Source organism: Selaginella moellendorffii, unplaced genomic scaffold (genome assembly GCF_000143415.4).
Source record: "Selaginella moellendorffii unplaced genomic scaffold, v1.0 SELMOscaffold_2, whole genome shotgun sequence".
Taxonomy (NCBI): Eukaryota; Viridiplantae; Streptophyta; class Lycopodiopsida; order Selaginellales; family Selaginellaceae; genus Selaginella; species Selaginella moellendorffii.
The window spans coordinates 2,092,007-2,107,319 of record NW_003314263.1 but is presented as its reverse complement, the minus strand read 5'-3'; the positions used below and the strand labels follow the sequence as shown (position 1 = coordinate 2,107,319).

Genomic DNA, 15,313 nt, shown 5'->3' with positions numbered 1-15,313 from the left:
CAAAAATAATATTCCAGGATTAGTTAGTATGCATTATAAAACATATAGATAATCATTGACAACAAAAGATAAATTCAAAATAGATGAATAGTTTTTCAAGTTTATAGACTTTATCCCAAACAAAGTATATTCTTGACTAGGAAGGAGTGCAAATTGCTATTAACACTTCAAGGAGCTATTTGAAAAGTTAGACATGACTATAGAGATGAAGGAGGTTTGGTGGAGTATATTTCTAAGTAAAAAAAAGTTTTATTCAAGTTTAATTTTAACTTTTGTTTTTTAGATCTTATGAGGTTATAATAACTTTGCATGACAATTCCAACTAATACTGTTAAAAGTCAACTTACTTTGGAAATGTTAAAAACATTGAACTTTGAATCTTGATCATTAATGATGTCTTTTGGCAAACCAAAATCAGGGAAAACCTTCTCCAAATAAACCGCAGCCAAATCTGAGGCAGTGATAGTCTTCCGAAGAGCTAACAACCACACATACTTCATCAACCGATTCACTATGACCCATACTTGCTCCTTTTGCTTCTGTGTTCGTGGCAAACAAGTGATGAAGTCCATAGAGATACTATACTAACAGCTTTGAGGAATAGGTAAAAGTTGCAAAAGTCCCCCCGGCTTCTCCCGTGGCACCTTAACCTGCTGACAAAGTTCGTATGATTTACAATATTTAAGGATATCAACCTTCATATTCTTCCAATAAAAATTGCACTTAATCAACTCATACGTCTTCTCAATGAATGCTTCTAATTAAGATAATGTGGACTGGTGTAAAACAATTTAAATTTAGAATATAAAGAAAGAAAGACATCTATGTAATTTTCCTTTCAATATAGTTTTTAGCCCTTTTTATCAATGGGAAAAAAATTTAACCTTTCTTAGATGAAAAGTAAATAAAAAAATTACCTTTTATTTAAAAGTCAATCTCCACATTTTAAATTTATCCCCTACAAAAGAAGCATCAAGACGTTTTAGTCAATGATATAAAGTAACTTTCAAATAATGGAATTTAAGATGAAACTTTAAAATAATATAGCACACAAAAGTTTTAATATATTAGTGGTGTTTTTTTTAGAATTTAAATTTAAATAAAACATTTTAGAGGGTTAAACAATTTAAATTTTAAAGAATAGAAATATAATCAATTTTTCTTAATTGTCTATTTTTGGCTTTAAAGGCCATTTAAATTTATCTTTCAATTCAACTTTTTTTTTCACCATTTTTACTTTTTCTTTTTTACAATTGAATGCTTTATAGTTGGATGGTTTGAAATTAGAAAAATTAGAATTGACTGGTTTGGAATTTAAAAATTTAGATTTAACAAACATACCATAATTTATCCTGGCATGGAAGAAACACTTAAAAATAAATGAAAATCAAGAAATATTATAGAAAAATACACTATTAAAGCATTTGAGAATGATGTTGGATTAAATGAAAATTTCTATTTGTTGGAAGGAAGGATGATTTATGGTTATTTCATTACATCTTGATTTCTCTCTAGTTCACACTACAAAAACATAAATTATTTTGAAGTGCTGTAAGAGAGGCATTCCAAACTGTTCCTTCCTCAAAGGCCAAAACAACTTTAATGGAATATGGGCCTAAGTTTCTAACGCCTTTTGCTACCTTTGCCTTTGGCTCTTCCAACAGGGCCACCTTTGCCTTTGCCTCTATTGTTAGCAAAACCACCTTTCTTTGTGGACTTGTTCTTGCTCTCTTGCCTTTTCTTTCGCACCTCTTCAACGCCTTTGAGCTCCCTGCGAGCGCCTGCGTTTGGAATTTGCTTCATCCTCTTGTTCCTTCCGCTGCCATTTTTTCTGTCGAACCCACCCTTCCTCTTGCGGCCGTCCGTTTTTTCGTCGTCTGCACAGGCACGGATAAAAAGTTTAAGATTCGAAACGAGCTGCGATTTTGGACGAACCATCATTCTCGTTTGAAAACTTAGAAACTTTCATGTGGCTTCGCTCTGCCCACTTCTTGTAAAGGTTGCGGTTTCCGGCATTAACCTTGGCACCGCTCTCCGTTTTGATCTGTAAAAATTGTTCCAAGTCAGATAAATTCCGCTTTTAGTAGCCGCCCAAACCTTTCCAGATGCAGTTATCTTCTCTCCACGATTGAGCTTGATGTACTTTTTGCTTCGCTGCAGAGCACCGGGAAAAACGTTAAACAAGTCTCAAAAAAGTGAAGCTTACTTTGTCCCAGTGATAAGTAGCCTTTTGCTTTTGTACTCCGGAGTCGTCTTCAGGAACAAGATCAAGTACTTCGGTGTCCAGTCTGCAGTAAAACATTTATGTTACATTAAAAGCCGTATGCAGTCGTGGCATCACCTGTTCTTTCCAAACCCGTCAGAGGCATCAACAGCTAGACCCAATTCCGAGTGCTGTCACAAAACAAACGAAATTTAACACATGCAGAAATGTACTGTGAAATAATTCACCGACCCTGTTTGAGGGTATGGAGTTGATGTAGAACTCTTCATCGCGAAAATTGTTGGAGATAATTTTAAGGCCTTCTCCACCTGCAAAATGTTAAGCTGGTTAGTTACGTCGTGTATTGGAGCATCCAACAAACCATTTCTACTCTTCTTCTTTGGTGGCATCGAGCACTCATCGGTCTATAAATTGACGTGTTAAAAACAGATATTTTGAGAGAGTATGCTGACCTCGTTACTTGATAACTGTTGGACACTTTCCCGGAGGGAATTTTGCGCATTTTCCCGGGGTTTTACAAATCTGTCGTGCACCTCCCTTTTTCTCTTCATAACGTCCACAGAGTCTGCGAGGGGAGTCTATATCAAAAGTAAGTTAGCTAAAGTCATAAGAAGATAATGGAATGACTTTCGCACCTTTCTTTTCTTCGCTTTAGCAGCTTCACCTTCTGCTTCAAGAACCGTTTGCTTTGGTCTACAAGGTTAATCATGTAAGGAAAAAACAAAACAAAACAAATATATAAACAGCTTACTTGAAGTTTTTGAGACGTTCTGCGAACGCTGCAGCTGCATCAGCCGTGCCGGCTTTCTTCCTGAAGAGCAGATGAAGGCCTTCTTTGGCTAGAGTTTTCACTCTCTTACAGGATTCAGGAGACGGTGTAGGCCTGGTTTTGGAATAGAGCCTGTAAGCGTTGCTGCATGCTTTCTGCAATGCCAAGATATCTGTGCTTTGGTCAATGCTTTCTCGTACTCTCTCCATAGTGGTATCTAGAACCAACTGTGGAAATCGCCCATAGACAGTTTCACCTCTGGATACTGCCTCTTCAGTTTCTGATAACAGACCCGGAGATGAGACGATATCTTCCTCTGTTGGCGCTGGACGCACCGGCTTGGAAAGAAAGAGGTGGAGGTCGAGTAGATAAGGAAGTTCGTCCGATGTGAGAAACGAATAAGCTGTGCCTGTTCTTCCCGCTCGAGCAGCACGGCCAACTCGATGAACAAAAAGCTTGGGCTTTGCAGGAAAGTCGAAGTTCACCACGTTGTCCAAGAGGGGGATATCGATTCCTCGAGCCGCAACGTCTGTCACGAGGAGTATCATCGTCTTCCGAGCTCTAAACTTCGCAACGTTGATCTTCCGAGCCGTCTGATCCATTGCCCCGTAGACGACTGCCAGATCGATGCCTTCACTCTTCAAAACCTCGAACAAAAACTCGACGTGATGTTTCGTCGAGACGAAAACCACGGTCTGCTGTTCCGAAGAAACCACCTCCCTCAAAAGATGGACGAGGCACGCGAGCTTTTCTTCCTTCCTCATGGTGAAAAACGCCAGTTTTAAGTCGGGGCTGATCTTCGTCTCGGTGTCCAAACGCACCGTCAATGGATCCTTGAGCCCGGCCTTGGCGAAATCCGCAAGTAGCCTTGGCAACGTAGCGCTGAAAAGTAAAGTTTGTCGGAGCTCGTGAAGCTGGGTTAGAATCTGCCTGAGCTGCTCCGCGAATCCCATCTCAAACAGTCGATCGGCCTCGTCAAAAACCACGTACTCGACGCTTTTGAGTGACATACCCTCCACTTCCGAGAGATGGTGCATGAGTCGACCAGGAGTAGCGATCAAGATATCCGGATTCTTGCTAAGTTGCTCGAATTGCGTCTCCATGCTATCACCACCGACGAGGACAGTGATCCTCAAATCTAGGCACACAGAAAAAGCGATAAGAAAAAAATCGAGGACGGAGGAGAGTGAAAAGCACCACGTACCAGTGTTTCGCCCAAGTTCCTTGCAAAACTTAAACGTTTGCAAGGCCAATTCTCTCGTCGGCGAGAGAATGAGCGCTCGAGCTCCAGGCTTGGGACTGTGAGCTCTAAGCTTCTCCAGCATTGGAATGAGAAATGCGGCAGTCTTACCCGACCCTGTCCGAGCCATGGCCACCACATCGTTCCCGGCCAGGATCAGCGGCAGCGTCTTCCTCTGGATTGGCGTCGGCACGGAGTAGCCTTTCTTCCGGATTGCCTGATAGATGCTGGGGCTGAGGCCGAGACTCTCGAAACCCCCGGACTTGGCCTTCTTCTTGAGCTTCTTGTCGTGCTTGATCCGGGAAGCCGATCTGGTGTCGACATTCATGAAATCTGCCACACCTGCCATCGGGAAGCCGCCATCGCCGCCATCGTCCTCCGCCTCGGATGCGCTGTGGTGTTCTTCCTCCTCCATCGCTTACCTTAAACCCTAAACCTAGAATCGCGAAATATTTCTCTAGATCGCGCATGGAGCTCGAATGGGAGCTTGGCGATCGCGGCGCTGCTCCTTCCAGCGGCTCTCGCATCGATCAGCAAGCAGCGCTTTGCGATTTCGTCGAGAACAGGACGATGCAATCCAGATTCCAGCGCTCCTCGCGGCGCTCAGGCAATGCGGTTGCTCCAGGGACCTCGGTGCTGCTAGAAAGATCCACGCATTGGCCGCCGAGAGCAAGAATCTCTCCAACGTCTTCCTCGCCAACAATCTGGCGAGCGTGTTCTTGAAATGCGGGAGCTTGGCCGATGCGAGGCTGGTGTTCGATGCGATGGAGCACCGCAATGTGGTGTCCTGGAACACACTGATACTCGGCCACACCACGAACAGGGAGGCCGAGAGAGCTTGGGAGCTCTTCGAAAGAATGGGATCGCAGGGATTTTCTCCGACTTCCAGGACTTACGTCGCAGCGCTTCTAGCCATCTCCGGCCTGGCAGAAGGATCGACTGGCACTCTAATCGATGAGAAGCTCGTCAAGCTGGAATTTCTGGAGAGAGTACTGGATCTACACTCCCAGGCTCGGAAGAAGAAGGATCTCTTCAATGGTTTTCTCGCCAACAGGTTGATCGATACGTATGCCAAGTGTGGGAGCTTGCTCGACGCTCGGATGGTTTTCGACAGGATGGCCAGTCACGACGTGGTTTCATGGACTTCGATCATAGTGGCTTGCGTAGAAAATGGGGAGGCAAAGTCTGGATTGGAGCTCTTCGAGAGCATGAACATCGAGCCGGATGCTCGGGTTTTTGCCGCTGCTCTCAAGGCCTGTAGCATCCTCTCGGCTCTACAAAGTGGGAGGAAGATTCACGACGAGATTTCCAAGCGCGGCCTGTCGAGAGATGGATTTCTCTGCAACTCGCTGCTGGATTTCTACGGCAAGTGTGGGAGCATGGCTGCTGCTCTACAAGTTTTCGAGTCGATGAGCAGCGGGATGAGAAATCTAGTGACTTGGAGCACTCTGATAGCCGGGTATGGCCGGATAGGAGACGCCGAGCGAGTAGTCCAGCTCTTCCAGAGAATGCGAGAAGAAGGCGTTCGTCCGGATGGGATCACTTTCCTGTCGCTCCTCCGAGCTTGCGGTCATGGTGGCTTCGTCGAGAAGGCCAAGGAGTTCTTCGCAGCTATGGTGTCGCAGTATGGAATTCGTGCCAGCCTTGAGCACTACCACTGCATGGTGGACATCCTCGGCCAGGCAAACTTACTCAACGAGGCAGTGGCTATGGCCGAGAGCATGCCGTTCGAAGCAAGCACAGTGACTTGGAACACCATTCTAGGAGCTTGCTGGAAGTGGAGAAACGTGGAAGTGGCCAAGGTTGCGTTTGAGGCGTCGTTGCGGCTGGACGCTACACAGGGACTGGCTTACGTTCTCATGGCGAACGTTTACAGGAGCGTTGGAATGTGGGAAGAACACTCACAGATAATCGGCAGGAGAAACACAAGCAAACCAGGTTCCTCGTCGTCCTCTTTTTATTCCTTGTGTTCTAATGGTTCTTCATTCTTAGATCTTGCTGGAGTCGTGGAAACTGACGAGAATTTTGTATCACGAAGCTGATAGAAACCAGGTTCTTCGTCGTCCTCGTTTTTCTCCTTGTTTTCTAATGGTTGTCTCTCGCTCTTCATTCATAGATCTTGCTGGAGTCGTGGAAATCGACGAGAGTTGTGGGTCACGAAGCTGCGATCACTAAATAGAACACACGCAAACCAGGTTCTTCGTCGTCCTCTTTTTTTTCCCTTGTGTTCTAATGGTTGTCTCTTGCTCCTTATTCATAGATCTTGCTAAACTCGTGGAAACTGACGAGAATTTTGCTGAGTACCAAGTTTTCTCCATTGGATTTTACCTCATTGTCTCAGATTGAGAAGAAACTTCCAAAGTGTGTAAGAGATTTTTTTCTTGTTTAGAACTGATTGGTATGCTATATTGTCATAGATTTTAGGGCTAACAGATTTCAGCGATGGTGGGTGCAAACATCAAGGCGGAGACGATGGCGCTCATGGAGCAGCGCACCGCCATGGAGGAGGAGATGGATGGCATCATCCAGCGCTTGTGTCGCCCCGGCGGGCCTGGATTATCTGGGAATCTCGTCGATAGCGAGGTAAATCCTTGAGCTAGATCGGCGAGGAGCTCATCAAGTTGTGTCGTGTAACAGGGATTTCCAAGAGCGGACATTGACGTAGCTGCCGTGAGAAGCGATCGCCAAAAGCTGGCTGGTTAGATTTCCTCGATCAAAGTTGCTTTTTTTCTCACGGAGTTTTGTGAAAATGCAGTGCTAAAGAACGATCGTAAGGAAATCACTGATAGGATAGAGAAGAACATCCATATTCTTCACTCTGGCAGCAAGGATTTGGATTTTTCTCTCCCGCAGAAGAGAACAGGTATCGTCCAGGATGCAAAACGTTGTTTTTCTCATTTCTTCGTTTTTTTTCTCTCGTTTAGCTGAAGGCGAGCAAGTTCCACACAGATTTTTCCAGTCCGGCAGTGGAGGAGCTTCGTCGATCGAAAACGCTGCTGTAGCTATGGATGAGGATAATCCCGGACGCTTGCCTTTCGCAGTGTTTGACGAAGTAGCCGAGGGGTCACCCGCAGCAAGAGATGGAATCGTCGTTGGAGATCAGCTGGTCAAGTTTGGGAGCGTCGAGGGTGGCGGAGACGATTGCTTGCGAAGGCTTGCGCTCGAAGGCCAGAGCCACGAGAACCGTGCCATCGCAGTCATCGTCCTGAGGCGAGGTGTTGAAGAACATCTCTACGTTACTCCTCGGAGGTGGGGAGGAAGTGGTCTTCTCGGGTAAGTTTGTTCTCTCGTATTGTTTTCCTCGGTCTTGACGAGTTTGTTTCGTTCTCAGGTGTCATATCCAGCCTCTCAGATAGTCGTGTTTGCGATCGCAACTGTTGTGATCATCTAGCTCGGAAAATCATCAAGGTTTTTATTTACTGGCTCGGTTGTAGAAGTTACAGGCTTCTCGCTGCAAAAGTTGAACCGAAGGAGAAAGAACTCACTCGGAGCCGGTAATCTTTCCTTTTGTTTCGTCGATCTTCTTGAGCAGCTCTTCTCTGCATGATCACCAGGGTCTTGCGTTAGTTTTGGAATTTAGGAACGTAGGAGGTAACTTACCTGTCAGGTTTGAAGAGCAAGTATCGGTAGACGAACCACTGGACAACGAAATCAAAGTGTCACAGATCGAAGTGCAAAAAATTTGAGAGAAGTTTTCAACTTACTGAGGAGAACAAAAGGCCAACGAGCTCGAAGAACGTAGGCAGGATTGGAAGCTTATCAATCGCCTGGTGTAAGAAAGAAGCACCTATAGTTTAAGACGCTGGAAGTTTGAAGCTCACCGCGATAAGTCCAGTCGAAGCCCACAAAACTAGCAACGCAGCAAAGCCCAGGCCGCCAACTGCGAGCTTGTCATCAGTTTTCTCCCACTGGAAGAAGGCAAAGAAAAAAAAGAGATAAAAAGTATACTATAGAATGCATTCACTAGGCTAGCGTACTTACAGCGTCTTGGATCTTCTTCAAAAAATCGTTAGCGGCTGCTTCAGTGGAGGATGTCTCCGTCGCAAACGCGACCATCCGAGAGGGCGTTCTTAGCTCTGACACACAAGAAATGAATAAAAAAGCATGGGAAGTGCGAATTTGTCAATGCTGATGGAAGCACACGATCGATGAATGCGCAAATCGTCAATGCTGATGGAATCTCTGTGACAAATGCGCTCTAAAATGCCAGATCGGGGCGGCAAAAACCGCAAGAACAAGAAAATCTACAGCGCAATCGCCAAAATCCATCCATACCTAGTGTCCTGGACGAGATTTTGCCCGAGGAAAGCGATGGAAGCGATGAAGATCCTAGACCCGGCCGCAATGCCGCCGGGACGCAATGTGAATTCCTAAAACCCTCGCCCGGAGCTGCCCTAGCGGAATTGATCACGCATGTTGCCGACGACGAGCACGCCATAGCTATACCTCTTCCTCCCAAGCACAGTGAAAATGCAACCTAGCTCTCATGAGCTCTTACAGGATCTAGACACGTGGCAGTACCAAGGGCTGCGATGGGCCGAACATCTTAGAACCACAGTGGCTCGAAGAGAACGCTTGGCGCGATAAGGTGTTTGAGGATAAGGTGGTGGCATGTGGCGCTAGTCGTGGTGAAAAATTTCAAGTGGAGAATATCCAGTGCCCATTTGGCGCCAGTTAAATTCAAAGTAGATTTAAATTACACACTTAGCGCGCTTTTTTTTAACCGTAGCATTGCTCGTTTGGGAGAGGCCCTGGGATGTAGCCGTGATCGATGAATTGCAAGCCAAAGACCACTAGAGCCCCGAGAAGGACCAGATAGGACACGCCCTCCAACGCCCCAAGCAGTCCATAGGGACCGGATGGGAGGCCAGACCCGGTTTTGGCTTTGGTGTAAATGGACCAAGCGATGAGAGCTCCAATGGCGAGGTAGCTCACCCCTTCTAGCGCCCCAAGTGATCCCCCGGGACCGGGTGGCAAGCCACAACCGGTGGTCTTGAGCGTGAAGAGGGACCAAGCCACTACTGGGATTGCCACGGAGGTACCGGCTATGGCGGCTATCTCCCCAGTTGAGGACGAAGAGAGGGATTTCTCAGCCCTTGGAGAGGCAAAGTGGAGCGCCCGGCTGGGAAATTTGCCCAAGTGGGAAATTTGCGGCGCGATGGAGCCCCGGTGGATGAAGGATGATTTCCCGGCAAACATTGTAGCTATGGCCATAGCTACAAAACAATGGAAGCTCCAAGATTTTGGTGCCTCTAGAATATTCGTGGAACTTATAATGGTGTGGGATGTGACATTCCAGAGGAATCATATCGTATCGACGGGGCGGTTTAGTCAACGCACATCGTCTCTTCAAAGACCTAACACTGTGGGAGTGGAGACGATTTTCTTTGGGCGGAAAAAATAAAAGGCCTTTTGTATGATATGCTTGTCTGCCCCGTACGCGTACGTAAATGCGCTAGCCAATGGAGCCCTAATTCCGGTCACAAACGGTACGAGGAGCCCTAAGAGCGGCGCCGGCCGACGCCAGCCGTCGGATGAGGCATCGTGCGGCTGGGGGGCCGTCCGTACGGACAGCACTTGTTAACGGCAGCCAGAAGCCCTAAAATTGTCGTGGTGGGCGCTGGGCCGTCAGATGCTCGATCCGACGGCTCTAACCGTTCTACCAGTTCTTGTATTTATACCGTGCTGCTTTCACAGAATGTGATGCTCTGTGTGGTTTCTCCCCTTTTTTCACTGCTCTTAGGTAGAGCGATGGTGCTAGCGGCGATGGCGCCTAGGGTTTGGCGTGCCTGAGCTTGGAGGAGGACGGCGGTAGCGCCGCCGGCGGCACGCGTCGAGGTTCGTTTGTCTGCCCTGATTTCGTGGCGGGGGAGGAGGAGGAGGAGGAAGAAGCACAGGAGGAGGAGCAAGGGAAGCTAGGCGCTGCTCGATTCTTTTCCGGCGCTGCCTTTTTGCCGGCAGCGCTCGAAATTTCGGGAGGGATTGATCGTTCGATGGCTACTGAGAGCCCGGTGAGACTGATGCCAGGAGGAAGCTTGAGTAATGGCATTCGCACCTCCGGGGCCCCGGCTCCGTCACTCGACTCAGAGCTCTCCATGCTGCTCAAGGAGCGATCGCGCTACGAGAGCATGGTGAATGGCGACGTTCTCATGCACAGGAGTGAGAGTGCTCCGCCGAGTGTGGAGGGGTCCTTGGCGGCGGTCAGTGGGTTACTGGATCCGAGCAGCTTTGGCCCCGGAAGGATTTCCAAGGGACTGGCCGAGAGGGAAGAAAGCTACGAGAGCGAGGAGCAATTGCGCTCGGATCCTGCCTACCTTGCGTACTACAACTCGCACATAAACTTGAATCCCAGGCTGCCACCACCGATTATCTCGTGGGACAACTTGAGGCTGGCTCAGCGCCTCGCCGGTGGAAACAAAGATAGCAACTGGAAGCTGAGATCTTTCGACGACAACAATAGCAGGTCCTTGTTCGCGTCGCAGCCAATAATGCCCGAGGACTCGTTGGAACATGTTGAGGACGACCCAGAGCAGCACAAGGCAGCGCTAGAGGGAGCTTTGGGCCATGGGTTTGGAGCCCATGGCAGAAGCTTAGTCGATCTCATTCAGGTAAGTGTGTTTGTTGAGTTTCCTGTTTTCAAATTTTGATCGGTGGACTTTTTTGGCAGCAAGATTTTCCTCGAACACCATCACCTGTGTACAGTTACAACCACGATGGCAAAGAGGATAGCTCGTCCAACATGTCCAACGTAGAGATGCAACTAATGCATTTGCAGGAGATGTCGCACTTGGATTCCTCTCAAGTGGTTCCAGAGTCAAGTGGCCGTCATAGTCCGTTTCCCCCGAAACGTAGCCCGTCTGCTGAGCCGACCGTCTCCGGGGACCAACTAGGAAGTATAGGCATGGGGAACGCTGTAAAAAGATCCGGAAGCTCGAACGCGATCGACCTTGGCGCAGCACTGCAAGGCTTGAGCATGCAAGAGTCAACTAATTTCGACACTGTACAGCAGCAGCAGTCCCAGCGTGACAAGGGAGGAGACCAACACAGTCAAATGCGATATCGCCAGCAGCAGCATCAGCATCAGCGACGCTCTCAGCGTGCACCTGTACAGCAGCCTTCGTCACAAACGTACACGGAATTTCTCGAGGATCAGATGCAGCAGTTTGGCCTTACCAACGAGGCCGGAACGGCGCCGCCTCTTCAGCCTGGAAGTTCGAACTCCAACGCGTTTGCCGCCGCCGCCGCCGCCGCAGCCATGTCGTATATAGCTGCTGGAAATCCTTACTACCAGAACTTGCAGTCCGTTTACGGCCAACAACAGTATGGTTTAAGTGGTTATCAGTCGACTCCACTTATGGGAGGCACGTACTCGTCTCCAAACGCTTTGTTCGACAACGCAGCAGCGAGGCTCAGTGCACGGTCGGCACTGGCAGGTGCCTCTGGTGGGATCGACAGGCAGCAATTGTACAAATATGCTCAGCAGCAGCAGCAGCAGCAGCAGCAAGTTGATGGCGGGGTTTCGTCGAGCTCGCTTCAGGAGGCTCTATATCTGCAGTATCTGCAACGTGCTGCGGACGAAGTTGCTTTGCGCAATTATTTGCAGTCTGAATCTTCCGACCTGGGATACATTGGGGATCACAAGCATCATTTTGGTAGGAGTGCTTCTTCTAGCTCACTGAAGCCGAATCCTTTGTACTATGGGGGGCGGACTGTTCCACCGTATTACTCGTCACTCGGCTCGACCTCGGCTTCATCAAGCGTTCTTCATCGCGAGGCACTGGCGTCTCTGCGATCGGGTCTAAATTATGGCTGGCAGCGTGGAAGTGATCTTGGTGATGACATCAGAGGATCTGTACTTTTGGAAGAGTTTAAGAGCAGTAAAAGCCGCCGGTTCGAGCTCTCCGACATTGTGGGACACGTTGTGGAATTCAGGTATTTAAAGTGGAGTTTTTGTTGCTGAGAGAAACTGAGGATCTTCTTTAACAGTGCCGATCAACACGGTAGCCGTTTCATTCAGCAAAAGCTGGAGGCCGCGACTGCGGAGGAGAAAGCCATGGTCTTTGACGAGGTTCTGCCTCAGGCGTTTACACTCATGACAGATGTTTTCGGAAACTATGTGATCCAGAAGGTATGGTTTTTATGTCGCACGTAAGAACTGAAGGATCTTACATGTCCGTCCTTGTGCAGTTTTTTGAACACGGTAACTCTCAGCAGCGCAGAGAGCTCGCAAATTTACTCGTTGGTCATATGTTGGAGCTGAGCTTGCAGATGTATGGCTGTCGTGTCATACAAAAGGTATGCATTGTTTCTCTTTGAAGTTGTAGACAGACAAAGAGCTTGCTATATGTTTGTGTAGGCATTGGAGGTCTGTGATGTGGACCAACAAACTCAACTCGTAGTAGAACTGGATGGGCATGTCATGCGATGTGTGCGAGACCAAAACGGGAATCATGTCATTCAGAAATGTATTGAATGTGTCCCGCCGGACAAAATACAGTTTATCATATCCGCGTTCTATGGTCAAGTACTCGTCCTCTCGACTCATCCGTATGGATGCCGGGTGATTCAGGTAACTTACGAAAAGACTGCTGTGGGAGTTAATCATTGGAGTGAAATCTTTTACGTTGGTGCAGAGAGTTCTGGAGCACTGTACAGACGATCAGAAACAGGCAGGAATCATGGAAGAAATCCTGGGCGCCACCTGCAGTCTAGCGCAGGATCAGTATGGGAATTACGTTATTCAGGTAAATCCAAGGTGGCTTTATTGCGGATTCTGTTTTTGATTGTTTGTTGTAAATTTTGTGCAGCACGTTTTGGAACATGGGAAACCCCATGAGAGGAGCGAGATAATAACTAAGCTGGCCGGGCAGATTGTACAGATGAGCCAGCACAAGTTCGCTTCGAATGTAGTGGAGAAGTGCCTAGAGTTTGGGGGGCCGGCGGAGCGGCAAATTTTGGTGGATGAGATGCTTGGCACCACGGACGAGAACGCGCCATTACAGGTAAAGAGATGAACAGCAAAAGAGAGTTTTTTTCGTTTTGCTCACGCTCGGCTCCACTCCACGCAGGCGATGATGAAGGACCAGTTTGCAAACTACGTGGTGCAAAAGGTTTTGGAGACTTGCAGTGACCAGCAACGAGAGATGCTCCTGGGTCGTATCAAAGTCCACCTCCACGCTCTAAAAAAGTACACTTATGGCAAGCACATCGTTGCGCGGGTGGAAAAGCTCGTGGCTGCTGGAGGTACGAACCAAGCTTTCTCTCTTGTTCTAGCTTTGTTTGCTCTAAAGTTTAAGAGAGAGCTAATGCGTCTCGAGATTTCCCTTCCAGAGAGGCGTGGCGCTGCTGCTCACGCGACGATCTAAGCGAGCGAGAAATCGTCAAACCAAACAGGCACAGCAAAAGTTTTCCTCTTGCAACTAAAGTGTAAATTTGTGTTCTCTGTTGTGTTGTTTGCAGACGTAAATAGTGTAATAACTTTTGTACCCTGTGGAGGATGGGGAGAAGAAATGAGAAGAGAAGAGAGAAGTAAAGAAGAAGAAGAAGACCAGAGTGGTAGCACTGTAACGGGACGTCCTTTCTAACGTTCTTTATTTATGTTGGTAATTTTGTCGCTTTAAGTGTACATTTCTTTGTATAATCCACTACTTGGAGTTTTAGGGCTTGTGGGGAATTTAGGGTTTATGGGCGTTGGCGATGGTGTTCGTTCTAGCGATCTTGCTGCTGCTCCCGATCGTGCTGCTCGCTCTGTGGGTTCTCAAGGTGCCGTCGTCTCCGGTGGAGATCCGTGGCAGGCACATTCTTATTTCTGGTGGATCGAGCGGGATCGGGCTTGAGCTCGCGAAGATTGCCGCTGCGCATGGCGCGCGCAAGGTGACGCTCTTGGCGCGGAATGTCGAGAGGTTGAAAGAGGCCAGGGATGCGGTCGCGGCGGCTGTGAGTGGATCTAGTGACACGGAGGTGGGATTTGTCAGTGCCGATGTTTTGGATCGAGCAGGGCTGCGGAGGGCAATGGTTGAGGCTGGGGATGTGGATGTGCTGGTTTGCAGCCACGGGATTTCTATTCCTTGCGCGTTTGAGGATGCCAGAGACGAGGATCTCGACACGGTGGTGGGGATTAATTTCATGGGGACGATGAATGTGATCAAGGCCGCGTTGCCAGGGATGGTGAGAGATGGCGGGGTGTATCCTCGCAGCATTGCGATCTTCTCTTCTCAAGCAGCCCAGGTACTTCTTTTCTGTTGGTCTTCTATCACGGTCTTCTTCTTTCGTAGGCTGGAATTTATGGATTCGCATGCTACTCGGGAGCAAAGGTTGCGCTGGTAAAATTCGCGGAGAGCCTCAAACAAGAGCTCTTCCTCCGGAAGATCCAGATTTCGGTCATCTATCCTCCTGACACAGACACTCCCGGACTCCGAGAAGGTATGCCTTTTCGCTTCCTCTTTTTCTCCTCTTCTCGTGTGTTAAACATGCAGAGAACAAGTTCAAACCGGAGATAACAAAGATCTTGTCTGAGTCCTCCAGTGCAATGGTGGCGATCGACGTCGCAAGAAAAGCCATGGACGGGATCAGAGCAGGGAGGTTCAACGTTTCTTGCAACTTTGATGGCCATCTTCTCGCCATCCTTTGCACAGGCATGTCCCCACACATGTCTGTTTGCTACACTCTTGCAGAGATTGTCTTCCTTCCGGTCACGCGAATCATCTCGCTCTTCATACAATACGGATGGTACAGGACGATCCGAGCATGGCTTATCAAGCATAAGAAGTGCGTGTAATATCCAAGCGGTAACTCTTGCCTTCTTCCTGGAACTACAAATAACGTTTTCTTCGCAGCTAACCCACCATGCCACAATTGAAAGGACAATGCCAAGAGGAATAGCTTAAACGAGTGTAATTGGGAAGTTCTGGTAATGATCTTAACAACAAAATTTAAATTTAAGACGGTCATAACTTTAAAGATCTAAAATAGTTAGCAAATATCACAATAGCCCCCAAAACAACTTCATTATATATAAACATTCCATGGGCTGTGTTTGAGGTTTGTGTGTGCAACTGCAAACACAATATCATTGCCCAAA

General features: G+C 48.0%; 7 protein-coding genes across 10 annotated transcripts; 4 read left to right on the top strand and 3 right to left on the bottom strand.

The window, feature by feature from the left end:
- Window positions 1–1,515: 1,515 nt before the first annotated feature.
- Window positions 1,516–4,656, bottom strand: LOC9662206 (putative DEAD-box ATP-dependent RNA helicase 29). Its single transcript, XM_002962474.2, has 11 exons — window positions 4,198–4,656; window positions 2,976–4,131; window positions 2,860–2,917; window positions 2,677–2,802; window positions 2,586–2,628; window positions 2,456–2,532; window positions 2,342–2,394; window positions 2,207–2,288; window positions 2,098–2,154; window positions 1,936–2,044; window positions 1,516–1,877 (listed from the first exon to the last, which is right to left on the bottom strand). The coding sequence occupies exons 1-11, from the start codon at window positions 4,646–4,648 to the stop codon at window positions 1,624–1,626; spliced, it is 2,466 nt and encodes an 821-aa protein (XP_002962520.1). The 5' UTR covers window positions 4,649–4,656; the 3' UTR covers window positions 1,516–1,623.
- A 56-nt stretch (window positions 4,657–4,712) lies between these two features.
- On the top strand, window positions 4,713–6,275 carry LOC112341076 (pentatricopeptide repeat-containing protein At2g13600-like). Its single transcript, XM_024660547.1, has one exon. It carries the CDS (start codon window positions 4,713–4,715, stop codon window positions 6,273–6,275), a length of 1,563 nt encoding a protein of 520 aa, XP_024516315.1.
- On the top strand, window positions 6,250–7,673 carry LOC9660989 (26S proteasome non-ATPase regulatory subunit 9). 2 transcript variants are annotated; one of them, XM_024663152.1, is made up of 7 exons: window positions 6,250–6,285; window positions 6,350–6,428; window positions 6,494–6,594; window positions 6,651–6,816; window positions 6,871–6,931; window positions 6,989–7,096; window positions 7,158–7,510. In XM_024663152.1, the coding sequence occupies exons 4-7, from the start codon at window positions 6,676–6,678 to the stop codon at window positions 7,508–7,510; spliced, it is 663 nt and encodes a 220-aa protein (XP_024518920.1). In that variant the 5' UTR covers window positions 6,250–6,285; window positions 6,350–6,428; window positions 6,494–6,594; window positions 6,651–6,675. The 2 variants fall into 2 exon arrangements, with proteins under 2 accessions (XP_024518920.1, XP_002962940.2); XM_002962894.2 differs by lacking the exons at window positions 6,250–6,285; window positions 6,350–6,428 and adding an exon at window positions 7,565–7,673 and having other exon boundaries at window positions 6,574–6,594; window positions 7,158–7,506.
- Window positions 7,622–8,717, bottom strand: LOC112342022 (protein CURVATURE THYLAKOID 1C, chloroplastic-like). The gene is made up of 6 exons (XM_024663158.1): window positions 8,509–8,717; window positions 8,215–8,309; window positions 8,055–8,141; window positions 7,938–8,000; window positions 7,834–7,871; window positions 7,622–7,772 (listed from the first exon to the last, which is right to left on the bottom strand). The coding sequence occupies exons 1-6, from the start codon at window positions 8,669–8,671 to the stop codon at window positions 7,715–7,717; spliced, it is 504 nt and encodes a 167-aa protein (XP_024518926.1). The 5' UTR covers window positions 8,672–8,717; the 3' UTR covers window positions 7,622–7,714.
- Window positions 8,718–8,869: 152 nt separating this feature from the next.
- Window positions 8,870–9,483, bottom strand: LOC9662205. Its single transcript, XM_002962473.3, has one exon. The coding sequence runs from the start codon at window positions 9,445–9,447 to the stop codon at window positions 8,953–8,955; it is 495 nt and encodes a 164-aa protein (XP_002962519.2). The 5' UTR covers window positions 9,448–9,483; the 3' UTR covers window positions 8,870–8,952.
- A 439-nt stretch (window positions 9,484–9,922) lies between these two features.
- LOC9662204 (pumilio homolog 1) lies at window positions 9,923–13,846 on the top strand. 2 transcript variants are annotated; one of them, XM_024659451.1, is made up of 10 exons: window positions 9,923–10,841; window positions 10,901–12,165; window positions 12,220–12,361; window positions 12,421–12,528; window positions 12,590–12,802; window positions 12,867–12,977; window positions 13,041–13,235; window positions 13,302–13,476; window positions 13,564–13,626; window positions 13,693–13,846. In XM_024659451.1, the coding sequence occupies exons 1-9, from the start codon at window positions 10,227–10,229 to the stop codon at window positions 13,596–13,598; spliced, it is 2,859 nt and encodes a 952-aa protein (XP_024515219.1). In that variant the 5' UTR covers window positions 9,923–10,226; the 3' UTR covers window positions 13,599–13,626; window positions 13,693–13,846. The 2 variants fall into 2 exon arrangements, with proteins under 2 accessions (XP_024515219.1, XP_002962939.2); XM_002962893.2 differs by having other exon boundaries at window positions 13,564–13,846.
- Window positions 13,847–13,906: 60 nt separating this feature from the next.
- Window positions 13,907–15,192, top strand: LOC9662203 (3-dehydrosphinganine reductase TSC10A). Of its 2 annotated transcripts, none has more exons than XM_002962892.2 (4): window positions 13,907–14,460; window positions 14,508–14,655; window positions 14,709–15,000; window positions 15,069–15,192. In XM_002962892.2, the coding sequence occupies exons 1-4, from the start codon at window positions 13,930–13,932 to the stop codon at window positions 15,070–15,072; spliced, it is 975 nt and encodes a 324-aa protein (XP_002962938.2). In that variant the 5' UTR covers window positions 13,907–13,929; the 3' UTR covers window positions 15,073–15,192. The 2 variants fall into 2 exon arrangements, with proteins under 2 accessions (XP_002962938.2, XP_024515227.1); XM_024659459.1 differs by having other exon boundaries at window positions 14,709–15,020.
- Window positions 15,193–15,313: the final 121 nt, after the last annotated feature.